We start from the raw sequence: 20911 nt of genomic DNA, 5'->3' as shown, positions 1-20911 counted from the left end.
CCTGGGCTTACATCAATTCCCCCAAACCTTTCAATGCAATTGTATTTCTCAGGGACATTTTTAGCTGGTTGTTTGGTTTTATTTTTAGGGGCTTTTTTTCATTACTATTTTTGCAGATATCTCCTTATGTACAAGCAGGTGTGGCCTGCCCACATGAGCCTCTGAGTTTCCTGAGGGCAGAATCGGTTTCATTTCTGTCTCCACCACAGAAGCCAGGACTGAAGGCTTGTGCCAGCAGATGCAAGACACCTGTGGGAGGCAGAAGTGACTTCTCCTGGGCACAGAGAGCATGTGTGAGAAAAGGTATGGAGAACATGGTTAGAAGAGGGAGACACTGAGCAAGCCACCTTGATGGACAGCACTTGTCTCCAGTTCCTACACCATCCCTACCTCTCCACTTCTCCCAAATGGGTTCTCACACACACAGAAAAGAGGCCCAATGCCTACGGGAAAGAGGGGGTAGTGTGGGCTGGCTGAAAGGGGAAATCCCACTGTCTTTCAGAGCCCTTTAGTCCTGAAAAAACCACAGAGGAGCATGCTCATGGGCATCCAAGCCAAGTTCACCAACCAGGTGCAAGTGGGGAATCCTTCTGAATGTTTAGGCAATCACACAAAGAAGTCTGGCTTTCCCACCATGCTCTCTCCTTGACCCTACCACATTCCCTCTTAGGTTTTTCAGTTACCATTCCTGGTCTTTGAATAGTTAGGAGGAACTCTGGGTCTCTAGTTCTTCTTGCCCCCCTGCTCCCCACCTCTCACATGGGGCTGGCCTCAGTCCACAGCCTCAGATTGCTCACACCTGCTTTTTAGTGCAAACTCAAAAATATGCTGGGGTCTCCTATTAGTTGCCCAACCAATAAGGGAGTGTCTGAGGGCCTTAGCCTGCCCCTCCTCACGAATTTTTAAAGTTCATATTTAAACCCACCTCTGGTCTTCCAGCAGAAATTCGTGTTGTGTTTCCCTTGGTGAGATGGTCCTGTTGAATCTCTTTTGGGTGTGCTGCCTGCAACGACAGGGCCACGTTCCTTCTCTTCAGTTGTGAAGGGTTGTGGGTGATGCTGGGATTGACAATCCTGCCTGGAGCTGTCTGGTGGGCCTTCGCTTTCCCTGGTATCCCAGCTCTGCCTGAGGCCTCCACTCCTGTGCTTCTGCAGAAAAACGTACACTCCATCCTGGTGCCCCCATAGTCCCCACATCCCTCTCTTCACCCCATTTCATGCCTTCTCATGTTTCCCTTACATGTAGCCCTTCTTGAAACATACATCTCTCTCCCAGTCACAACACTGCTCATTTCCCCCATGGCCCTCAATTTAAAAATGACTTAGCAAAATATTCATTTGCTTACTTGACTCTCCACACTGGACAGGAAAAACGAATCAGAGAAGATCCCTTGCCAGTCATCCCCAGAGCCTAGCACAGTGCTGCCTCAAAGTATATATTACTTGAATAATATTTGTTGAATGAATGAATGAATGAATGATAGATAGTATCAAGGACACCGGATAATAAATGTTTCAGATTCCCCCCCCCCCCCCCGCCCCTTGACAGTGGGATGCATGTCTGTAGGAGCCTGTTCATTATAGTGCTATACCTTCATTGCCCATACAGGCTTGACCTTTGCAATAAACGCAAGTTTAGTTGAGCAAAATCAAATCACAGGAAACAAATCAGGGTGTCACAAGCATGACTGGATACCCAGGAGGCAGCCCTAACAGGCAGACTGGGTAGAGATAAACTGATGTGGCAGGGATGTGCCTGGGGAGGAGGGATTGGGGACAGCTTGAGAATTTTCATGCAGAGGAAGCACAGTGGTACACATGGAGAAATCCAGCCTAGGAGTCAGGGAAAACAGTTTCAGTCCTACTTCCCTTTAGCTATGGTTGTGATTGGGCAAATCACCTCTTCTCTGTGGGTCTCAGTTTGCTCATTTGTAAAATGAGAAGGACAGACCAGATTACTTGCAAGGCTCCTTCCAGCAGAAACATTGCATGGTGCAAAGTTTGACGTCAGACAATAAATGTCAATTAAAAGGGCAGGTAACAATCCTCTGGTTTTGTCTGGAGGCCTGAGTTCTGGAGTTAATTCACTCCAGGCTGGGCCACACCTCCCCCGCCACGCACACTCCTATACATGTGCACACCATATGCACACCGTGTGCATGCAAAAGACACACAAGCCCAGGGCCCATCTCTATAGCCAGAGGAAAGCCAGGTGAAGCGGGGGGGGGGGGGTGGGGTGGGGGGAGTGCATCCTTATGACTTCCTGTGTGATGTCATGTCAGGGAAAGGACTAAAGACCAGAAGGAGAAAGAGGCCCATCCTCTGGCAGTCTGGGCCTATTTCCACCTACAGCTTGGTGGAAACCCACTGTCCAGAGTCCTAGGCAGAAATTCCAATTTGGCACTTTCTTCTTCTCCCTTGAAACAGAGCAGCCTGTCCCACAGCTACTAGCACAATCTAATTTTCATGAGGAGGGAGAAATGAGTAACATCTTCTTAATAAGGCCTTCCCTGGTCTAGGAAATCCTAGCATGAGAGCCGGGGGTCATTGTTTGCAAGAAATACAAATTCAATGGGGTAAAAATCAAATCAGGGAGCCAGGTCAGGTGTAACAGGCATGACTGGATGCCCAGAGGCATCTTCTGTATGACAGATAAACTGGTATGAGAGAAATCTGTAGCTCTTGAGCTGAGGCTGGTTTTGACATATTTAAATAACTATATTTTAAATGGTAATGTGAGTGCGTACAGGAGTAGTTTCCATTTGCTTCTTGGCCTACAAAGCCTATAATATTTACTATCTGGCCCTTTTCAGAACTTTTGCCAACCTCTGTCCTGAGCAACAGCTGAGTGGCCCTGCTAATGGCAAAATCAGATCTCCTACTTCCTGGGGAGCGGCACCAGCCTTTAACTATGGACACCACCCCAAACAACGGTGATGGGGACAGGACGGCCACTCTCTGAGCGATGGCACCCCCACCTCCCTCATCCTGAATTCCCTCCCCTCTTCCTAGCCACCTCTCAGGTCTCCAGAAACTCCTCTTTTCTCCTCTATTCCTCCTCACCCTCCCATGCCTGACCCATAACACTAAATTTTGAAACGCCCTCCAAGACAATTGATCACATGCTGTCTTGCAATACTTACTTTTGTTTTACACGATTGTTTCCCAGGGGGAGTGGAAGCGTGAGAAGGCAGGGACAATATCCTAACATTTGTTCCAGTACCCCCCATCCCCAGCACAATGAGGAGTGTGGGGTCCAGAGCAGCTGGTGAGAAGCCATGTGCTGCTCAGGTCCAACTGCAGAGAGTACTTGAACATCACCCAGGGTCACACTCCACTGCACAAGCCTGCCATTTCTGGAGGGGACTTGGAGCAAGGTGTCCCTGCTCCAAGAGAAACACTTTGTGCCTTCCACTCCAAGCCCAGAAGTGCTTCTATGGTTAATGCTAGAATCACTTAAAGCCCAGCTCAGTGAAAAGATTCCTCTCGGGCTGATTCTCTGTTTCATTTTCCTCTCTAGGGAGTGTCCCAGGCAGGGCAATCAAGGAGCTGGGATTCTGAAAGCATGTGAAAAGATTTGTTTTCTGAATCTGTCATTACTCAGCATTCAGGAAACATGGACAAGAGAGAAAACAAGTAGAGAAAAAGAAGGGGCCAGATGCTTTGCTGTAGAGAAGCTGTCCTTCCATAAGAGCATGACATAGAGCACAGCCCTGCTCTCACAGTTGCGGTGGCCAGAGCTGGTAGATTATGAACCGAGTGCTGGTTTCCTGCTGTGGGAGCCAAGACACAACATCTGGATAAAATCTTGACTGAGGCCACTTGATATAATATCCTCGGGAAGGTAATGGGTATGGAAAATCAATGATAGCAGAGAAGAGGATGGTGGGGGAGGATGCAGGGGCCCCTAATCTCAGGTGGCCTGGGTAAAGAACTTTGACATTCAGGTCGCTTTTTTTTTTTTTTTTTTTTGCTAATCACATGAGTAGGCAAGTCATGATGGCCGGAGTGAAAGAGTGCAGCCTATTTGGAGAATCGTGGCAACAGGTGCACTGAGAAGATGGAGAGATTAAAATCCTTGCACTGCCTAGTGAGTGCCCCCTCAGTGCTCCAGAGCAGATACCATGACACTGAACTTGGGGATGGGAGGTTGCAGCAGGGGACTATGGTACCTGACCCCTCTCTAGAGCTGCCCCGATCCCCTTTGTAACCTGCTCTGCAGTATCCCCTTCTCTCATGACAAACACAGAAACCCACTCTCTCTTTTCCTCCCATCTCTCCCTGAGGATTTGTATAAGACTGAAGCAACTTACTGGACATTTCAGCCATGCAGTCTGTTCTACTTAGGCATCTGGACACAACTAAGACCCAAGTGTTGCTGTCTCTTTGAGCCTAAAGGAACTGACTTTCAGGTCATAGGTGGCGATTTCTCTTTTGTCTGTAAGGGAGGGTGGAGCCTGAGGGAAGATCTAGTCCCAATCACCAGGTGTGTGCCCAACTACACACATTAACTTTAGACTGAAAGAGGGCTTGGAGGTGAGACTGTGGAGTTGAACTTTGGCAAGATGCCGTGCTTTCAGGTAGATTGTAAATTATAAATAAATAGCCTCTGTTGTTGTTGTTGTTGTTGTTGTTGTTCTTCTTCTTCTTCTTCTTCTTCTTCCCCTTCTTTTTTTTTTTTTTTTTTTTTTGCTTCAGCATGTAATGAAAAACAACAGAGCCCTGCCTGCACAATCCTTCTATTTCCGCCTCAGATTCGCTGTTAACAGTTCCTGACTGGAAATGACTCCAGGCAGTCACAGACACTGGCTTTTATTATTGTGTCGGCATCTTATTTAAATCCACAGTTCCCAGACATCAATTTAGCAAAGCCTCCCTCGCCCCACGGAGATGTGGATGCACTCTCAGAACCAGTCATTATTCTCCCTGTGGTCGTGGGGGAGGTGTGATTGTAGATCACCAGCCCACCCTGGTGAGGATCTAAGACAACCAGTCTTTGGATTCTTTAGCAGCAAAAGCAACAGCAGGAATCCAGAGCCCCAGAAGGTAGCTAATCCCAGAGAGAAATGGTAGCCAGTGTTATACCTACTGTGATATTTACCACAACCATCCAGTGAAAAGGGAACCAAGACATTCGTTCTGAATTTGGGGGTTACTTGGCACAAGGCCACAATCTGTAGAAACTAGCCTTCAATGTGGACAAGCAAATCCTTCCATTTGGCTTCTCTCTGCCTCTGTCCACCAGAAAGTCACTGCATTCCCTTCTCCCACACCATGGTTGAGGGGGAGAGTTTAACAGCAAAGCACTAGTCCCTCCCTCCTCCATGACTTTCACACCAGGGCTGCACTTTTGTGAACAGGCTTCATGTCTGCGAGAATCAGGCTTGTTTCACAGAGCTGTTGAGAGCCATGTTAAACAGGGCTTAAAGCCTGCAGACAAAGGAGAACTCAGAAATGCAGTCCCAGGAGACAGCAGTGGGGTCATAAGGAGTCTGATCTTCTCATGCCTTTTGGCTCCTACCCCCACCCCCGATGGTTGAGTCTGATACCATACCATCAGGTGGCATGTCATAAACAGTCTGAGACAAACAGAGTTCATCCCTCTGTCTGTGATGTGCAGAGGGGGCCCAGCAAAAAAAGTTGACAATCAAACCATTACCTTTCCAAGTGATCTACCCCAGTGAAGGTGGTGTTTGCTCTGACTTCAAAACCAGAAACAGTAAGTCACAGACTCCTTTCTAAATTTCAAAACAAAAACAAAAACAAAAACAAAACTAACACTTGCCTCAACCAAGTAACATTTTATTTCCTGGGATAAAAATAAAGAGAATGAATTATCAGAAGCCTATCTTCAACGTCATTAAAATGCTTTTCAAAGAAAGTTACAAGAATTGTTTAAGGCGCACAGAAAAGGTCAGATTTTCCTTTCTTCCAAAACATTCCCTGCCCTAGACTCAAAGCACCGATACCACATCCCAGAAAAGAGAGAGGCTTATAGACACAGGAACCAGAACAGCCACAACCAGGGTCTCTGGCTGTAATATACGTATCACATAAAAACATCACAATAACTCTCTCTTCCATAAATACAACATTTCTGGAAAATATATCCAAAATATCTCCATCTGAACTACAGTACAAAAATCCATTCACCAGCCATAAAAATAATATTTCCCCCTATACACAAATAAAATCATATGTAAAGCAAATTTGGAACACATGGAGGGGGTTACAAAATCTCTTGGGATCTGGGCTATTTAAAGTCATTTTTGTTTGGGTTATCCCTCTGCTGGGTATAGGAAACTGGCTACAAATACATCCATTTACAGTGCCCACCATTTCAACAGCTCCTGCGTCATGGAATGTGGTACTTTTTAAAAATAGGCGACCCTTGGTGTCATGGAAAGAAGAGGAAAAATGGGGGATCAAGGGAGGGAGGGGGAGGGACAGAAGAAGTGGAAGAAGAGGGACAGACTTCAAGGTGGGCTTGAAATACTCTGTGGTATGAAGTAGATGCCCAGACTCAGGAGGCCTCCCCCATCCCTGTCCCACTACCACCAATCTGCCCAGGCTTCCCCTTACAAATCCGTTTCCCGGCTCGTGTCCAGGCAGAGGGCATAGAGGGACCTCCGCAAGTCCACATTGCTCTTGGCCTTGAGGTTACATTTTTCCAGGGGGCAGCTGCCCCTTCTGGCTCCGTCTGCATTCTCCAGGGACACCCCAGGCTTGCACAGGGACCCCTTGCTCCAGCTGGCCTTCCGAGGGCCTCCACTGTCCAGCCCTGCCCCATGGCTCTGGCTGCCCTGCTCTTCCTTAAGAGCTGCCTGCTCCTCGTGGTCTGTCTCCCGGTGGTAGAAGTAGTTGAAGTTGGAGACAATGACCGGCACAGGCAGGGCGATGGTGAGGACCCCAGCGATGGCACACAGCGAGCCCACGATCTTGCCCCCTACAGTGACAGGCCTCATGTCCCCATAGCCTACCGTGGTCATCGTGACTACTGCCCACCAGAAGGCATCCGGGATGCTGGAAAAGTGGGTCTCCTGGTTGTCAGCCTCTGCGAAGTAGACGGCACTGGAGAAGAGGATGACCCCGATGAAGAGGAAGAAGATGAGCAGACCCAGCTCCCGCATGGAGGCCTGCAAGGTCTTGCCCAGGATCTGCAGCCCCTTGGAGTGGCGGGACAGCTTGAAGATGCGGAACACCCGGACCAGGCGGATCACCCTGAGGATGGCCAGGGACATGGCCTGCTGCCCATTCTGGCCACCTCCTCCTCCACCCCCTGGCTGTTGCTCTGCCAGCTCAGTGCCCAAGGTGATGAAGTAAGGGAAGATGGCCACAACATCGATGATGTTCATAATGTTCCGAGAGAACTCTGCTTTGCTGGGGCAGGCGAAGAAGCGTACAAGCAGCTCGAAAGTGAACCAGATGACACAAGTGGTCTCTACAATAAAGAAGGGGTCTGCCAGGGTCCTAGGCAGGAGAGGTGCCACTGTAGGGCCAGAGGGAGGCGCCAGAGCCCCGCTGCCGTTCGCCCCCCGGGCTGGCCCGGGAGGCTGGTGGGGCGCTGGAGGATGGCGGAGCAGCTCGCGTTCATCCCTGAACTCAGGTAAGGTCTCCAAGCAGAAGGTGATGATGGAGATGAGAATGACCAAGACCGAGACGATGGCGATGCCCCTCGCGGACCCCGAGCTTTCTGGATATTCAAAGATAAGCCACACCTGGCGTTGGAACTCGTTGCGGGGCAGGGGCTTCTCCTCTTCTTTAATGAAGCCCTCGTCCTCCCGGAAGCGCTCCATGGCCTCGTCCCCCAGCTGGTAGAAGCGGATCTCATCTGCGAACACGTCCAGGGAGACGTTGACCGGCCTCCGCAGGCGGCCCCCCGACTGGTAGTAGTAGAGGATGCCATCGAAGCTCGGCCGGTTGCGGTCGAAGAAGTACTCGTTCCTCAGGGGGTCGAAGTAGCGCAGGCGCTTGGCTGGGTCCCCCAGGAGGGTATTAGGGAACTGCGCCAGCGTGCCCAGCTGCGTCTCGAAGCGCAGCCCGGAGATGTTTATAAGGACGCGCTGGTGGTGAAGGGACCCCGCGCCCAGCATCTGGTCCTCTGCCATGCCCAAGGCAGGGTCGCCTTCTCCCTCCTCGTCCTCCGGTGGCAGCCGTCGAGGCTGTGGCAGCTCCTGTGGCAGCGGCGGCAAAGGCCGCCCTCCCGGGTCCACTCCCCTCTGCGCGCCGCGCCCCTTTGGAGCCCGCTCTTTGGGTCCATCGCCGAGCCCAGCCGTCGGGGGGCACTGGAGCTCTCCCCCTACGGCCTGGCCACAGCCTGCCCGGGCCTCACCTCCTCCTCTAATGGTCATGGCACCGCCGTTCTCCAGGGGCACCAGGGCGATCTCCATGGCCAGGGGGCAGGGGGCATGCTTCGCCCCTGCTGACCGGCGTCTGCGCCCCCCACCTCACGCCCCGCTGGGCGCCTCGCGTCCAGGGCTCTTCTCGAACCGTCGGCCGGCCCCCCTGTGGGGCGGGCTGGGGCTGCTTGGCAGGATCCCCTGGCTCGGTCCTGACGTCAAGAAGCTGCTGCCCCGCTCTCAGCCTCGCTCTCTGTTCTGGCAGCCCGTTACCAAGCAGCCAAAGCCTCCTTCCAGCAGATGCAACCTTCAGCCGCCCCTCTCTGGCTGCGGGGCGGTGCTCTGCCTCCACCCTGCGCGGCTCCCCCGCCTCCTCCCTCACCTCCCCCCCAACCCCGCCCGGCCCCCTCCCCTCCTCTTTCCGCCTCACCTCTCGGGGCACGCAGCAGCGGGTGTTTCCCCGGAGGCCACTGCTGGGGCCCCGGGCGAGGGGAGGAAGGGGGGCTGAGCGGCGCGCAGCCTGGCGGAGGGAGGGAGGGGGGAGGGAATGGAGAGGCTGGAGGAACAGGTTGTACCCAGAGCGCCCAAACTCCCAGGGCAACCAGATGAGAATAGCTGTGGATTTCAGTTCACCTGGGAGCTCGCTGAACGCCTCTGGACTCCAGGGGAAATGAATTGCCTTGGGTTGGACGGATGAGACAAGAAATAACAGTCCTATTCTCTCTTCTTGGGGAAAAATTACAGACAGGAAGGGGCTGGGCGGAGCTCCTGCGGATCTAGAAATCTAGAGATCCATAGCAATGGAGATACCTCCAGACCAGTGGAGAAGCCTGTCTCTTCCCATCTTCCTACACACCCAACAAAAGGTTAAGAGCTGGCAGTGCCCCATGCCATTGCGCTGGGACAGCCCTGATTTCCCAGTCCAGAAAGTGATGGCCCGGTGGAACAAATTTGCTGAGGACACACAACTCCTCCATGCTCTCTCCACAAATCTCTTTATAAAAACTGTTAACAGAGAAGGGGAGGAGGAAGGGAAAGATCCTGGTGAGAGCTGTGAAGCTTGGAGCTAGCAACTACAGCTTTGTGAAGAGGGGTTTGGGGGGGGGGAGGGAGGAGGGGCAGGGAGGTTGTGGAATCCCAGGGCTAGAGGACTCCCAAGAGTAGAATAAGAAGCAATACTTACTTTGCTCCTAGGATGTACTAGGATTACCCTCAGCACTTTATGAATACTGACCGGTGTATTCCTACAGCAATGTGTTTTCTGAGTACTATTACTATCTATCTCCATTTCCTAGGTGAGGAAAATGAGACACATGGATTGACTAAATTGTCCATGGTCATACAGGTAGAAAGTGGTGGGGCTGGGATTCAAATCCAAGCAAGCAGAGCTTGGGCCCTTGATCCCTCCACTCTACACCTCTACAGAAATGTGTAACCCCTGTTCCAGGTACAAGTGCTCCCCCTTCCTGGCATCTGGCCTGAGAGCTTTAATTTTCTCCCTCGGGAGGCAGGAGGTTGGCTGAGTAACAGCCAAGTCTCTCTAGGTTAGGAAATGGTCTATCTACCCCTGCCCCGGCCCCTGTGGGGTTTTAGTGGACAACAGAAATATCTTCCAAGTCATATCTGCCATCTCCAGACATAGCCTCCAGATATTTGTTGATTTTAAGTTACCATAAAGCCGCTGTTTCTGAATGTTCAAAGTTCATTCAAAGTTTGTCTCTTTTTGTTCCTGTATGTTGTTTATTGTTAATATATATGGATGTTACGGCCTCTTGTCTGGAAATGTATCTGCACCTAAGGGAAGTTTGGGAAACTTGCTATGGGGTGCACAAGTGTTTGCTGGAATAGCAAGGTGTGCACATAGAAGCTTGTGTCAGGTATGAAGAAATAGGGCTTTTCTGCATGGGGCCTTTCTGTGTGTTGCGTGAAGGTGGATGTGAATGTGGTCTATGTAAATGTTTTCATTGTGTGTGGTTCTGTGCATGGGGGGTGGCTGTCTTTGCAAATGTGCCTGGGTGAGGAAGGGACAGGAAAGTGAAAATCAATATGTGAGGGTATCACTGTAACCACAGAGCCTTGTCCTCCCCTCCCTAGACCTCTGCTATCCCTGTTCCATCTGCCCTGAGTTTTTAATTCTTCTCTGGCTCTCAGGTTGTCTGGTCAGGATCGGGTTTGCCCCTGGGAGACTCGGGCCTACTGAGTTTGTAGAGGGTGAGCTCAAGAGACCCATGGCCACTGAGTCGTCTTTACTGATTCATGCACATTGTAATACAGGGATGCCATCTTGGTTCACACAAGGGCTCTGCCTGAGCTCCCTATGGGATAGAGTCCTCAGGACCTTGTCTTCCAGGGGCCCTTAGAGAGACTGTTCCCTGAAGAATAAGAGCACAACATAAACAGTGCTGAAAAAGCATATAAAGCAGGTTTCCTTTAATGTGGTATTTCCTTCAATCTGCTTTCCATACATTTACCAGCATTTATAGATTTCTTGTACAATTATCTTCAGATGTCACATATGGCAGCCATGGGGGTATACTGGGAGGATGTGCTTTAAAGAAAACAGTTGCTTTTCAGCTTCAATGAGTGCCATTAGCTGAGAGCTTCCAGCCATTAGCAACTTCTCACCCTTCCTGGGCAGCCCTCTGCCAATGACTGAGAACAACACGGTTCCAGGGACCTGGCCATTTATGCCCAATGCAGAACTCCTCTGCTGTGCCTTCTTTGCCTTGGATCTCCCCCATTAGGTTGGCCACGACTTTGTAAGAAATATGTTTCAGTCTGAGACTCCATTCAACCTTCTTCCTCATCTCTTTGCTTTCACAGGTGTCATGGGATCAGCATCATGGGCTGAAGGCTTTCTCTACTGGCTTCTGTAGGCTCTTTTCTCTTTCTTCTATCACTTCCCAGTAAACCTCTTGCACTCCAACACTACCTGATCTGTCATATAACTGAAACTTGCTCCCCCCTCTACCCAACTAACCCTAGGAGATAAGCCCCTTCACAGCAGAGCTTCATGTGCACCATCACCTGAGGATCTGGTCCAAACACAGACTCTGATGCAGGGAGAATTCAGACCACATTTCAGACAAGACCTGCAGTAATGCTAAGGCTCTTGTCTGAAGGTCACACTTGTGAGTCACCTCCTCTCAAACAAACCCCAGACAAGGCCTGCGAAGGAATTACTTAGACACCTAGATTATGTCCCCCAGAATGAGATATACAGAGCAGACAAATGGGAAGTCTTCCCCTAATTCATCGGACTGGTCCTAGTAGACCACAGGAGGACTTGGAAGGTGTGCAGAACCAAGAAAAAATAGAATATATTAAGAGAAGTAAGGCATTGATGGGAAGGAGGCCTGGGGTTGAAGAGAAAGGAGATAGATAAGAAGAAGAGGAGAAAAAAAAATCCCAAATGCCACCTTTCTTAATTCACTCAAAAACAATTCATTGAGCATCGACTATGTGCAAGGCCTTGTTCCAGGTTCTGGGAGGATACTGAGGACAAAGACAGACATATTTCTTAACTTCTGTGGAGTTATATCTTGGGGGAGGCAAAAGCCACTAAGCATCTAATTTTCCACTGGTTGCTTAATTGCAATTTTAAGAGACACCATGTAGAATGTAGGGTGTTGTGAGATTAGCGGGGAGCCGGACATCATCAAGGACCCAAGGAAGTTTTCCTGAGGTGGTGATGGGGTAAAAACTATTACAGGTGGAAAAAAGAGTATGTTCCAAGGCCTCAGGGCTGGTTTGAGGAATTGAAAGACAGTATTGTTGATGGGGGGCTCAGAAAGAGTTCTGTGAGATGGGGCTACAGAGGTGGAGGAGATCCAGATTATGAAGAGCTCCCTAGGTCATGTTTCATGATCTCCCCAGCAAGATTCAATAATACTTTCTTCCTTCCACCCTCAGACACTTTGCTTGTGCTTCTATGAAAGCAAGTGTGCCAATGTACTTCTATTTTACTCTCCACTACTTGTTTTTAGTCTCTTCTCCCCTCCACGTCTGCCAGAATATATCTTAACTTTATCTCTATGTGTGTATATGTCTATCTACTTATCTTCCATTTATTATCTATCTATCTATATATCTATCTATCATCTATCTATCATTTATAATACATAGGTAGGTAGGCAGGTATATGGATAGATAGATAATAGAGAAAAGCAGAGGTATCTTGAAATCAAAGTCCATACGTTACTCATCTCATTTCCCTTACAACACCAAACATCGTGTTCTGTTCATCTTAGGAATTTCAATAAGTATGTGTTAAATGCAATTGAGTTAAAAGAAAGGAGCTCAGCTATGGAGCAGGAAGGGAGGGGAAACAGGGATAGGAACTGAATCTGATATCGGAGATTAACTAAATAGTCAAAGTGATCGTGGAGCTGGAGCCCAATCAGAAAAACGTAAGACTCATTTGGGTGGCCAGATAGGGGAGGTGAATTAAATGTGCTTTGGCTCTATGTTCAGGTTATATGCATTATCTATTATGACACAAACCAGCTCAATTTTGTGTATAAGAGCAACTTTGTGGGGCACCTGGGTGGCTCAGTTGGTTAAGCGGTTAAGCGTCAACTCTTGATTTCATCTCAGGTCATGGTCTCACATTCATGAGATCAAGTCCTGTGTCTTCAGGCTCTGCACTGACAACTCAGAGCCTGCTTGGGAATCAATCTCTCTCTCTCTCTCTCTCTCTCTCTCTCTCTCTCTCTCGCCCCCATGTCTTTTTCTCTCTCTCTTAAAATAAACATTAAAAAAAAACAACTTTGTGGCTAAAAACAGTTTAATATATAAGACTGTGCAATTTAGTTCCTAGATTGAGATAGTATTTGAGACCTAAAGTTACCATAACTGTTTATTGTATAAGACTAAAACGATAAAGCATAAACGTCCACTTAATTTTCATCTAGGTCAAGGGAAAAGCTTCCACCATTAGGCAAAATTTAAAGGAACAGAAGGAGGCAAAAATAAAATTGTGTTCTAATTATGCCAGTAGTCTTTCCTGCCAAACATCAGTTTTGCTGCTCTACCTTGGAGGGTGTTACAGACCTGGGAACCTCATCAAAAATGCAATGAGATGGGGGACGCCAGGGTGGCTCAGCCAGTTGAGCGACTGACTCTTAATTTCCTCTCAGGTCATGATCTCAAGGTCTCGAGATATAGCCCCTCATCAGGCTTTGTGCTGGGCGGGGAGCCTGCTTGGGATCCACTCTCTCCCTCTCTTTCTGCCTTCCCTCCCCTCAAAATAAATAAATAAACAAACATTTTTTAAAAAATGCAACAAGAGGGTCCTAGCAAGAGCATGGGCTGACAAACCATTAAAGGTACTAACTTTGCAAACCATTAAAAGTACTAACCAGTCTGTCCAGGGCTCAGGGCTCAATTACTCGTGCTCCTCCTTTTTGAGGGAGAAAGAAAGGCTCTGCTTCTAGCAACACCAGGCTTTCTAAAGTTCCGAGGCACCATGCATGGCTGAGAGATCTTAGATTTCTTAAGGAGGAAAGGTACAATCTGAGCCATTTCCCCAGTCCCCCTGCTATCACTCTGACAAGCCAGTTATGTTGAATTACTGTCATCCCAACTGAGTCTCTTCTTCATTATAAAAGGAAATTGAACAAAACCACCATTGTGTCTCCTCCATGAGGGAAGCTGTCACCCCCAAATTGGGAAGGCTTGCCTTCCCCCGACCTTCCCACAACTCCTTGATGTTATGGAAACACAGAGTTTCTGAAAGTCAGGAGAGAGCGTTCAGGGTTTCTTAGGCTGGAGCAGGGAGAACCAAATAGGAGGCAGCATAGTTAAAATCAACCAAAATACACAGTTTTTTTAAAAAAAAAATTTAAGAGGAAAACTTGATACTCTGGGTCTTACTGCTAAATGTTACAAAGTATATAATCCTATGGCTCATTACTATTAAGTAATATCACAAGGGCATATTATCAAGCAATAACTGGGAATAGAGTATTAATCAGCAAAAGGGTAAAGCTGTCTCTCTCCTGATCCCCTCTCCCAGATGCATTCTGCTTCCAGATCTGTAGTAGAAAACATCTTTAATGAGGGGAGCAGCTGTTCTTCCTTCCCTCCCTTTCCCTTCTCACTTGCCCCTCAATCTGACACCTTGGGAAGGAAGCCCTGGAAATGACCTTCCTTTCCGGATTGATGGGAGCAGCAGAGGTGGAGTCAACAAGGCACACATACAAAACAAGTGTGCACTTGTGGGGTGGGGGGAGGGGATTTATCTGCTGTGTTACAGATGGAAGCAGGAGAAGACAGTGAACAGCAGAAAGATGATGTTTAAATGACCCAGATCCTGAGACCTCAAGCCTAGTGCTAGGATTTCCCGTTTGCAGGGATTAAGATGAGAGGCCGTTCACAAATCAAGGCTCACATCTGGAGCTTGGCTTTTTCTCTCCCTCCCTCACTCCCACCTTCCCCAGATTTAATCCAGGAATAAATTCATTAATGGGTCCACTGCATTTTCAGAGCCAAACATAGAAAGGGAAGTGACCTAGATGCACAGGGACTGGGAGGTTCAAGGGACGGCTTGCCCTGATGAATAATGGTTTCCCTCCCTCCCCTTCCCTCCTCCATTGATGAACTGGTGGATTATAGGTACACCATGACTATTTTTCATGCTCTCTCATTTTCTCCTTCAACACACCTCACTATGGTACTCACTTATAAACCATGAAAACTTCCTGACTTTGAAATTGTGAACCAGTAGCTTCATGTGTTGTCAGGGTTAGAGATGTCTGAATTTTTTATACTTTGTCAATACCATGTGCAACTTTTATTTCCTCACTCTCTGCGTAGGCATCCAGATCAAGGAAGGCATTAGTTGAGAATTTTGTATTCAGTGGCTTCTCTAGCTAAATTGTTGCCCACGTTGCATAAAAATACAGTATGAATTTAGGTTATGTATCAAGATATAGGAACAAAGTATTTTAAAAGTGCTAAGCAAATGTAAGAGAGGGTTAAAGAAAAGTATATTTATTTATTTTAAAAGAGAGAAAGTGAGGGAGGAGCTGAGGGAAGAGAGAAAGTGAGTGAGGGAGAGAGGAAATCCCAAGCAGGCTCCACGCTGTCAGCGAAGAGCCTGACACGGGGCTTGATCTCAGGAGCTGTGAGATCATGACCTTAACCAAACCAAGAGTTGGACACTTAACCAAATGAGCCACCCAGACACCCCTAAGACAGTTTTCTTCCTATGGAAGGAGCATCCTTTCAAGCTGGAAAAACATGTGATCACTACATAATTCATGCAGGCCAGGCAGCACCCATTTTTCTCAATGTTCCTATCAAAATAAATCCTCTTTATTCTGATTTGACAAAAATCATGAAACAGGATTAGGGCTCAGCCTCAGTTTCAATGTCACTGGACCTGGAGGTAGGGGCTGAGTTGGAATGGCTTGCAGAGGCTTGCTACTCCCAAGAACAGTTCATGGACGGGCAGTGTCAAGGTCAACGGGAAGTTTTTGAGGGATGTTATTTCCCAAGTCCCTTCTCAGACCTACTGAATCAGAATGTCAGAATTCCTACAAGGAATCTGTTTTAACAAGCTTTCTGGGGGATTCTGATGCTACCAAAGTTTGAGAACCAGTGTCCCTAGAGGGTCTGTCCTACTCAGGAGTCTGGTCCTTTTATTAGACGCTGTGTTGCATAAGGAATTCAGAGGTTCGGAAGTTCTTTGAGATAAATAGCTTAGTATCTGGATTGAGGTAGATTCCAGTCAAGTTCCAGCAACACCTCTTATTTGTGATGACATTCAACCTTTCTAGGCCTCAGTTTCTTCATCTGTCAAATAAAGACACTAATAGTGCCTACCTCCTGTAATTGTTTTAAGCATGAAAATGTCTGGGAAATTGCAAGCACTCAATTGATATTAGTTAATATTGTTAATGCTAGCTAACCTTAGTTGCCTGTAGTGACTAATGGTGTCATCTTTCTGTTAACCGAGTCGTGGTGCTATGGGCTCCCAGTTTGGTGGAAAGTGAAACCTGATGCCTGGGTATTAGCCTCAGCATTCTCTGAGTGATGGGTGTGGGGGCAAGCCATTCATGATCTGGCTCTTGACCTTCTTGCTAGTATTACTTTCCTATTGTTACTCTAACAAACTACCCCAAAATTATGGCTTAAAACAACATAAATTTATTATCTTATAGTTCAGGAGGTTAGAAGTCCAAAATTCATCTTTCTGGACTAAAATTGAGGTGTCAGCAACGCTGGTTCCCTCTGGAGGCTCCAAGGTGTATTCATTAGAGGCCACCTGCATCCCTTGGATTATAGCCCCTTCCCTCATCCTTAAAGCCAGCATACTTGCATCCCTCCAACTCTGCTTCTTTTGTCACATCTCCTTCTCTGTGTCTTCTTCCATCTTTTAAGGACCTTGCCATTTGTATTGGTTTCCTATTGTATGATCCTTACTTTAATTATATTTGCAAAGTCCCTTCTGCTGTGTAAGGTAACATGTTCACAGGTTCCAGGGATGAGGACCTGGACATCTTTGAAAGATAATTATTCAGTCTGCCATTATTCCCACCCCTCCCAGTGACACTCCTAGGGTGGGGCTTTGAGTGCTGAATGGAGCCTAAGCTCCATGTCAAATCATTTTGTTATACAGATAACAAACACCTGGAGGTTTTCCCCCTGAGAAGGATCAGAGGCAGAGCAACCCATTTCCAACCAAAGTCTGCAGACTCCAGGTTCAGTTGTTTCTCCAGCAGACAATCTCTCTGCAGTGAGGAAAAACCCATGAATGACCAGTCATGTCAAATCATAATTCTCCAGACCCAGACTTGCTGGAAGATGAAGGCCAACTCTAAAGGCTAAATCATCCCATGAGTAGGTCAGTCTCCCTGTTGTGGAAGAAGAGTTTATCATGTTTTCTGCTCTAAGAGCTGTCTCTCTGCTTCTGAAAGGCCCTGTGCATGGATGAAATATTTGCGAACTTGAAGTCTGATCTCTCATTAATCACTGCCACTTCTCGTGAAGTGGGAGGCAGCATGATTTCTCACACATGGCCATCATTTCCTTCTCTGGTAAAGACAGTAATCTGAGGAAGGGCAATTATCTCAGCAGAATTGCCAACCTTGCAGCGTGACATTATCGACTGTTGGAAATTACATGGTATTCATTTGCTGCTATTTTAATGTCTGTCGCCTTCTATTTCCCCTTCCCCAGCCCAACACCAACCACCCACCTCCCAGCCTCTTTCTTTTTATTAATCTTGGGAAATAATTTCCTTATTTTTAGTAGGCCGATGCTACCAGTAGGAATATGATGAGGAGGATCATAATAAGGACTTTCACACTTTAAGCTGGGACTCAGCCACCACCCATTGGATTTTTCAACTAAGCTTCAGAGCCTGTGTCTCTGCCAACAAAGAAATGGCTGGCAAATGCCCCCACGACTGACTCTGTGAGCTGCCTGGCTACTCTCCACTCCCGAGTGTTATTGCACTACACTGGGTGATGCGAAAGCCAATTACCACATTGTGAAGACAGCTTTCCTAGAGCTCAGGGACAAGTGGAAATGGCAGTGAGCAAGTGAGTGAGTGAGTTAAGGTGGAGGGAAGAGGTGACTGCTAACACTGTTTCTAGGCAATATAATAGGCATGACATTGGAAGGCAGGCAACCAAGACTTTGGGCCTCACTCTGTACCTCTATTGACACATGACTTGAGCAAATAATTTAGCTTCTCTAAATGTTTTTTTTTTAACATTTTTGCTAAATGTTCCCATTCCCTAACATGGGAAATAAACATTGACTCCATTGCTTAAAATTGGGTTCACATAAAACAGCAAACTGCATTTCACCTGGTGTCTACAATGTAATCAGAACAGTTAACATTTCTTGATTCTTATTATGTACCCAAACTTGAACTACATATATGATCCTCTTACATGCATATGGTACTTTATCCTCAGTAACAACCGTAAAAGTAGACACTATTGTTAATTTTAGTTTATAGATATGGAAGCTGAGAGTTAATGTAGTTAAGGAAATTATCAAAGGTTTGCAGAGAAGTAAATGTAGAGCTCCTGGTTACCACTGGTTATTGTTAAGCCATTATTAGCGCATCGCCTCTGAACAAAGGTACAGCAGAGAGAGTTTTTCATGGGATGTTTCTTCCTAACTTTCTATACCCTATTCCCACTCATGTCAAGTCCCTGTTATGTCCTAATGGGGAAAAGCCAGTGATAAAAGTGTGAATGACTGATGGCCCTGAAAAGTTTCTAGGTCATTGCTTGTTAACATGTAAAAAACAGGTGGGATGTCCAGCATCTTGCCAAAATCAAGTGACTCCAAGAGGCAGAGATTTTCTACCTGGCGTGTGATTTCCCAGGTTAGGACAGCCAAATTGCTTACTCAGAGGAGACAGCGCCCTCTGTCTTCTCCTCCCTCCACCTGCACCAGTCTGGCCTGTGCAGCTTAGCTGAGATCAGAGGGACTGAGGGCAAGAAGAAACCTCTGAAGAGGAAAATTAAGACCACCAAGACTAGAGATTGGGTTTTCAGTCTCAAAAGAAGGAGGTTTCTTGGAGACCATTAGCACTGAGCAAACACTGGAACTAAAGAAGGGCCTGTTTTTTGAAACAGAACTAATAATTGCTGGGAGCTACAGCTGTACCATGCCGGCTTTCATCTTGTGATGGATATTTTTTAAGCACTTAAGCTTGGGGCACCTGGGTGGCTCAGTCGGTTGAACATCTGACTTTGGCTCAGGTCAGGATCCCGCAGTTAGTGAGCTCAAGTCCTGTGTAGGACTCTGTGTCTCCCTTGCTCTCTGCCCTCCCCCACTCACAAATATAAATGTCTCTCTCAAAAATAAATACACATCTAAAAATTAAAAAAAAAAAGACTTAAGCTTATTCAGAATCTTTCTTCTAGGGAACTCCAAGCCTTTGACCCCACCATTCTCTCAGCACTCACAGGAAATAGTTAAGGGAAAGGTTAGGATGAGAAATCCAAATATCTAAAGGAAGGGGTGTTGCACTGCATCATAATAGATTTCAACGTTTATTTATTTTTTGGGGGACAGAGAGAGACAGAACATGAAAGGGGGAGGGGCAGAGAGAGAGGGAGACACAGAATCGGAAACAGGCTCCAGGCTCCGAGCCATCAGCCCAGAGCCTGACGCGGGGCTCGAACTCACGGACTGCGAGATCGTGACCTGGCTGCCGCTTAACCGACTGCGCCACCCAGGCACCCCATGCATCATAATAGATTTAAACCTGGCTCTGCCAGACTCACTGGCTGCATAACCTTGAGCCTGTCATTTAACTTCTCTGTGCTTTGGTTTTCTCATCTGTAAAACAAGAGTAATAATAATAATGGTGCTTAACCTCATGGGGTTGCTATAAAGATTAAATGAGTTAATGTTTGTAAACTGCTCAGACCAGTGTCTGGCACACAGCAGGCATTATATAAGTGTTTATTAATAAATGAGATTTTAAAGATGCCCAACATTCCCAGTGAGGTGCAGTCAATGCCAGGAAGAGGGCCCAGCACATTCCTCTTTAGAAAGACTATAATTAGAGCCAACTGAAGGATGCAGGAATTTCGTGCGAATTAGGGAACTGTGGTGGCCAGCAGTGTGGCAGTGCGGACAAATCATGGGCTTTGGAATTAGACAAATCTGGATTTAAATCCGACTCTACCGTTTACTCTTTGTTACCTTGAACAAGTCACTGGACCCTCTGTGCCTTACTTCTCTCTGTAAAATGGGGGCAATGATGTCTAGCTTGCAGAATTGTCACCTGGATCAATGATATATAGAAAGTAAGTAGAATCCAGCAGGCCCTGAATCAGGGGCCTCTTTATTGTCATCATGACCATCATGATCATCGTCATCTTCATCATCATCAATCTGCTGGGTAGGAAGAATCAAGAAAACAAGATAGACTTTAAGTCAGTGATTCTAAGCATGGAGAGCCTAGGAGAGTACGTTGACGTTGAAGGCATAGGAGGTCAGTATGAAGGCCGAAAAGTATATTCAACAAAATGTCATTTGCTATTTGGTAAATGAAAAACAACACTATTGTTTTCATAACACAGACCAAATAGAATGAGATTAAACTTGTCTCTCTGGAGGAATTTGTCAAATTCCCCAGGAAAATTGCCACACTGGAGAGAGATGGTTGGGGAATAAGATGGGAAGATTTTATTTCTCTAGCTGGTGGTTGTAAAGACCAGACATTCATATGTATGATGGCTATGAATTTTTGAAAGCCTCACAGACAACGAACTCATATATGCAAAATGTTAATTTTTAAAACATTTCTGATCACTTGATTTACTTTTCAATATTGAGGCTCCATTCTGACTGGTGCAGAAATTTAATCTAGTCACTTCCAGTCAAAGTCAACATACGCTCCCCTAGAAGCCCTAGCATGTCTTTTTAAATCGACAACTTGGCCATATTCAGGATATTTCTCCCATCCGCTTTCCTTCTTCCAGGGTTGATGTTGGGCTTGCTGTGGGTGCAAGGGGGGATGCAGTGTTTACACAGATGTAGTGGCAGCATTGGTGAAAAATGGGCATCCAATTCTGCACCTAGATATGTCTTGAG

At 47.1% G+C, this 20911-nt stretch overlaps 1 protein-coding gene across 1 annotated transcript; it reads right to left on the bottom strand.

The window, feature by feature from the left end:
- Positions 1 to 5785: 5785 nt before the first annotated feature.
- Positions 5786 to 8705, bottom strand: KCNA5 (potassium voltage-gated channel subfamily A member 5). Its single transcript, XM_006933430.5, has one exon. It carries the CDS (start codon positions 8387 to 8389, stop codon positions 6578 to 6580), a length of 1812 nt encoding a protein of 603 aa, XP_006933492.2. The 5' UTR covers positions 8390 to 8705; the 3' UTR covers positions 5786 to 6577.
- Positions 8706 to 20911: the final 12206 nt, after the last annotated feature.

The sequence above is a fragment of the Felis catus genome, chromosome B4 (assembly GCF_018350175.1).
Source record: "Felis catus isolate Fca126 chromosome B4, F.catus_Fca126_mat1.0, whole genome shotgun sequence".
Taxonomy (NCBI): Eukaryota; Metazoa; Chordata; class Mammalia; order Carnivora; family Felidae; genus Felis; species Felis catus.
This window is presented reverse-complemented; position numbering and strand designations above follow the sequence as displayed.

Bases quoted from the DNA above. Each gene is read 5' to 3' on its own strand.
- KCNA5 (XM_006933430.5), bottom strand. From the start codon at position 8,389: ATGGAGATCGCCCTGGTGCCCCTGGAGAACGGCGGTGCCATGACCATT.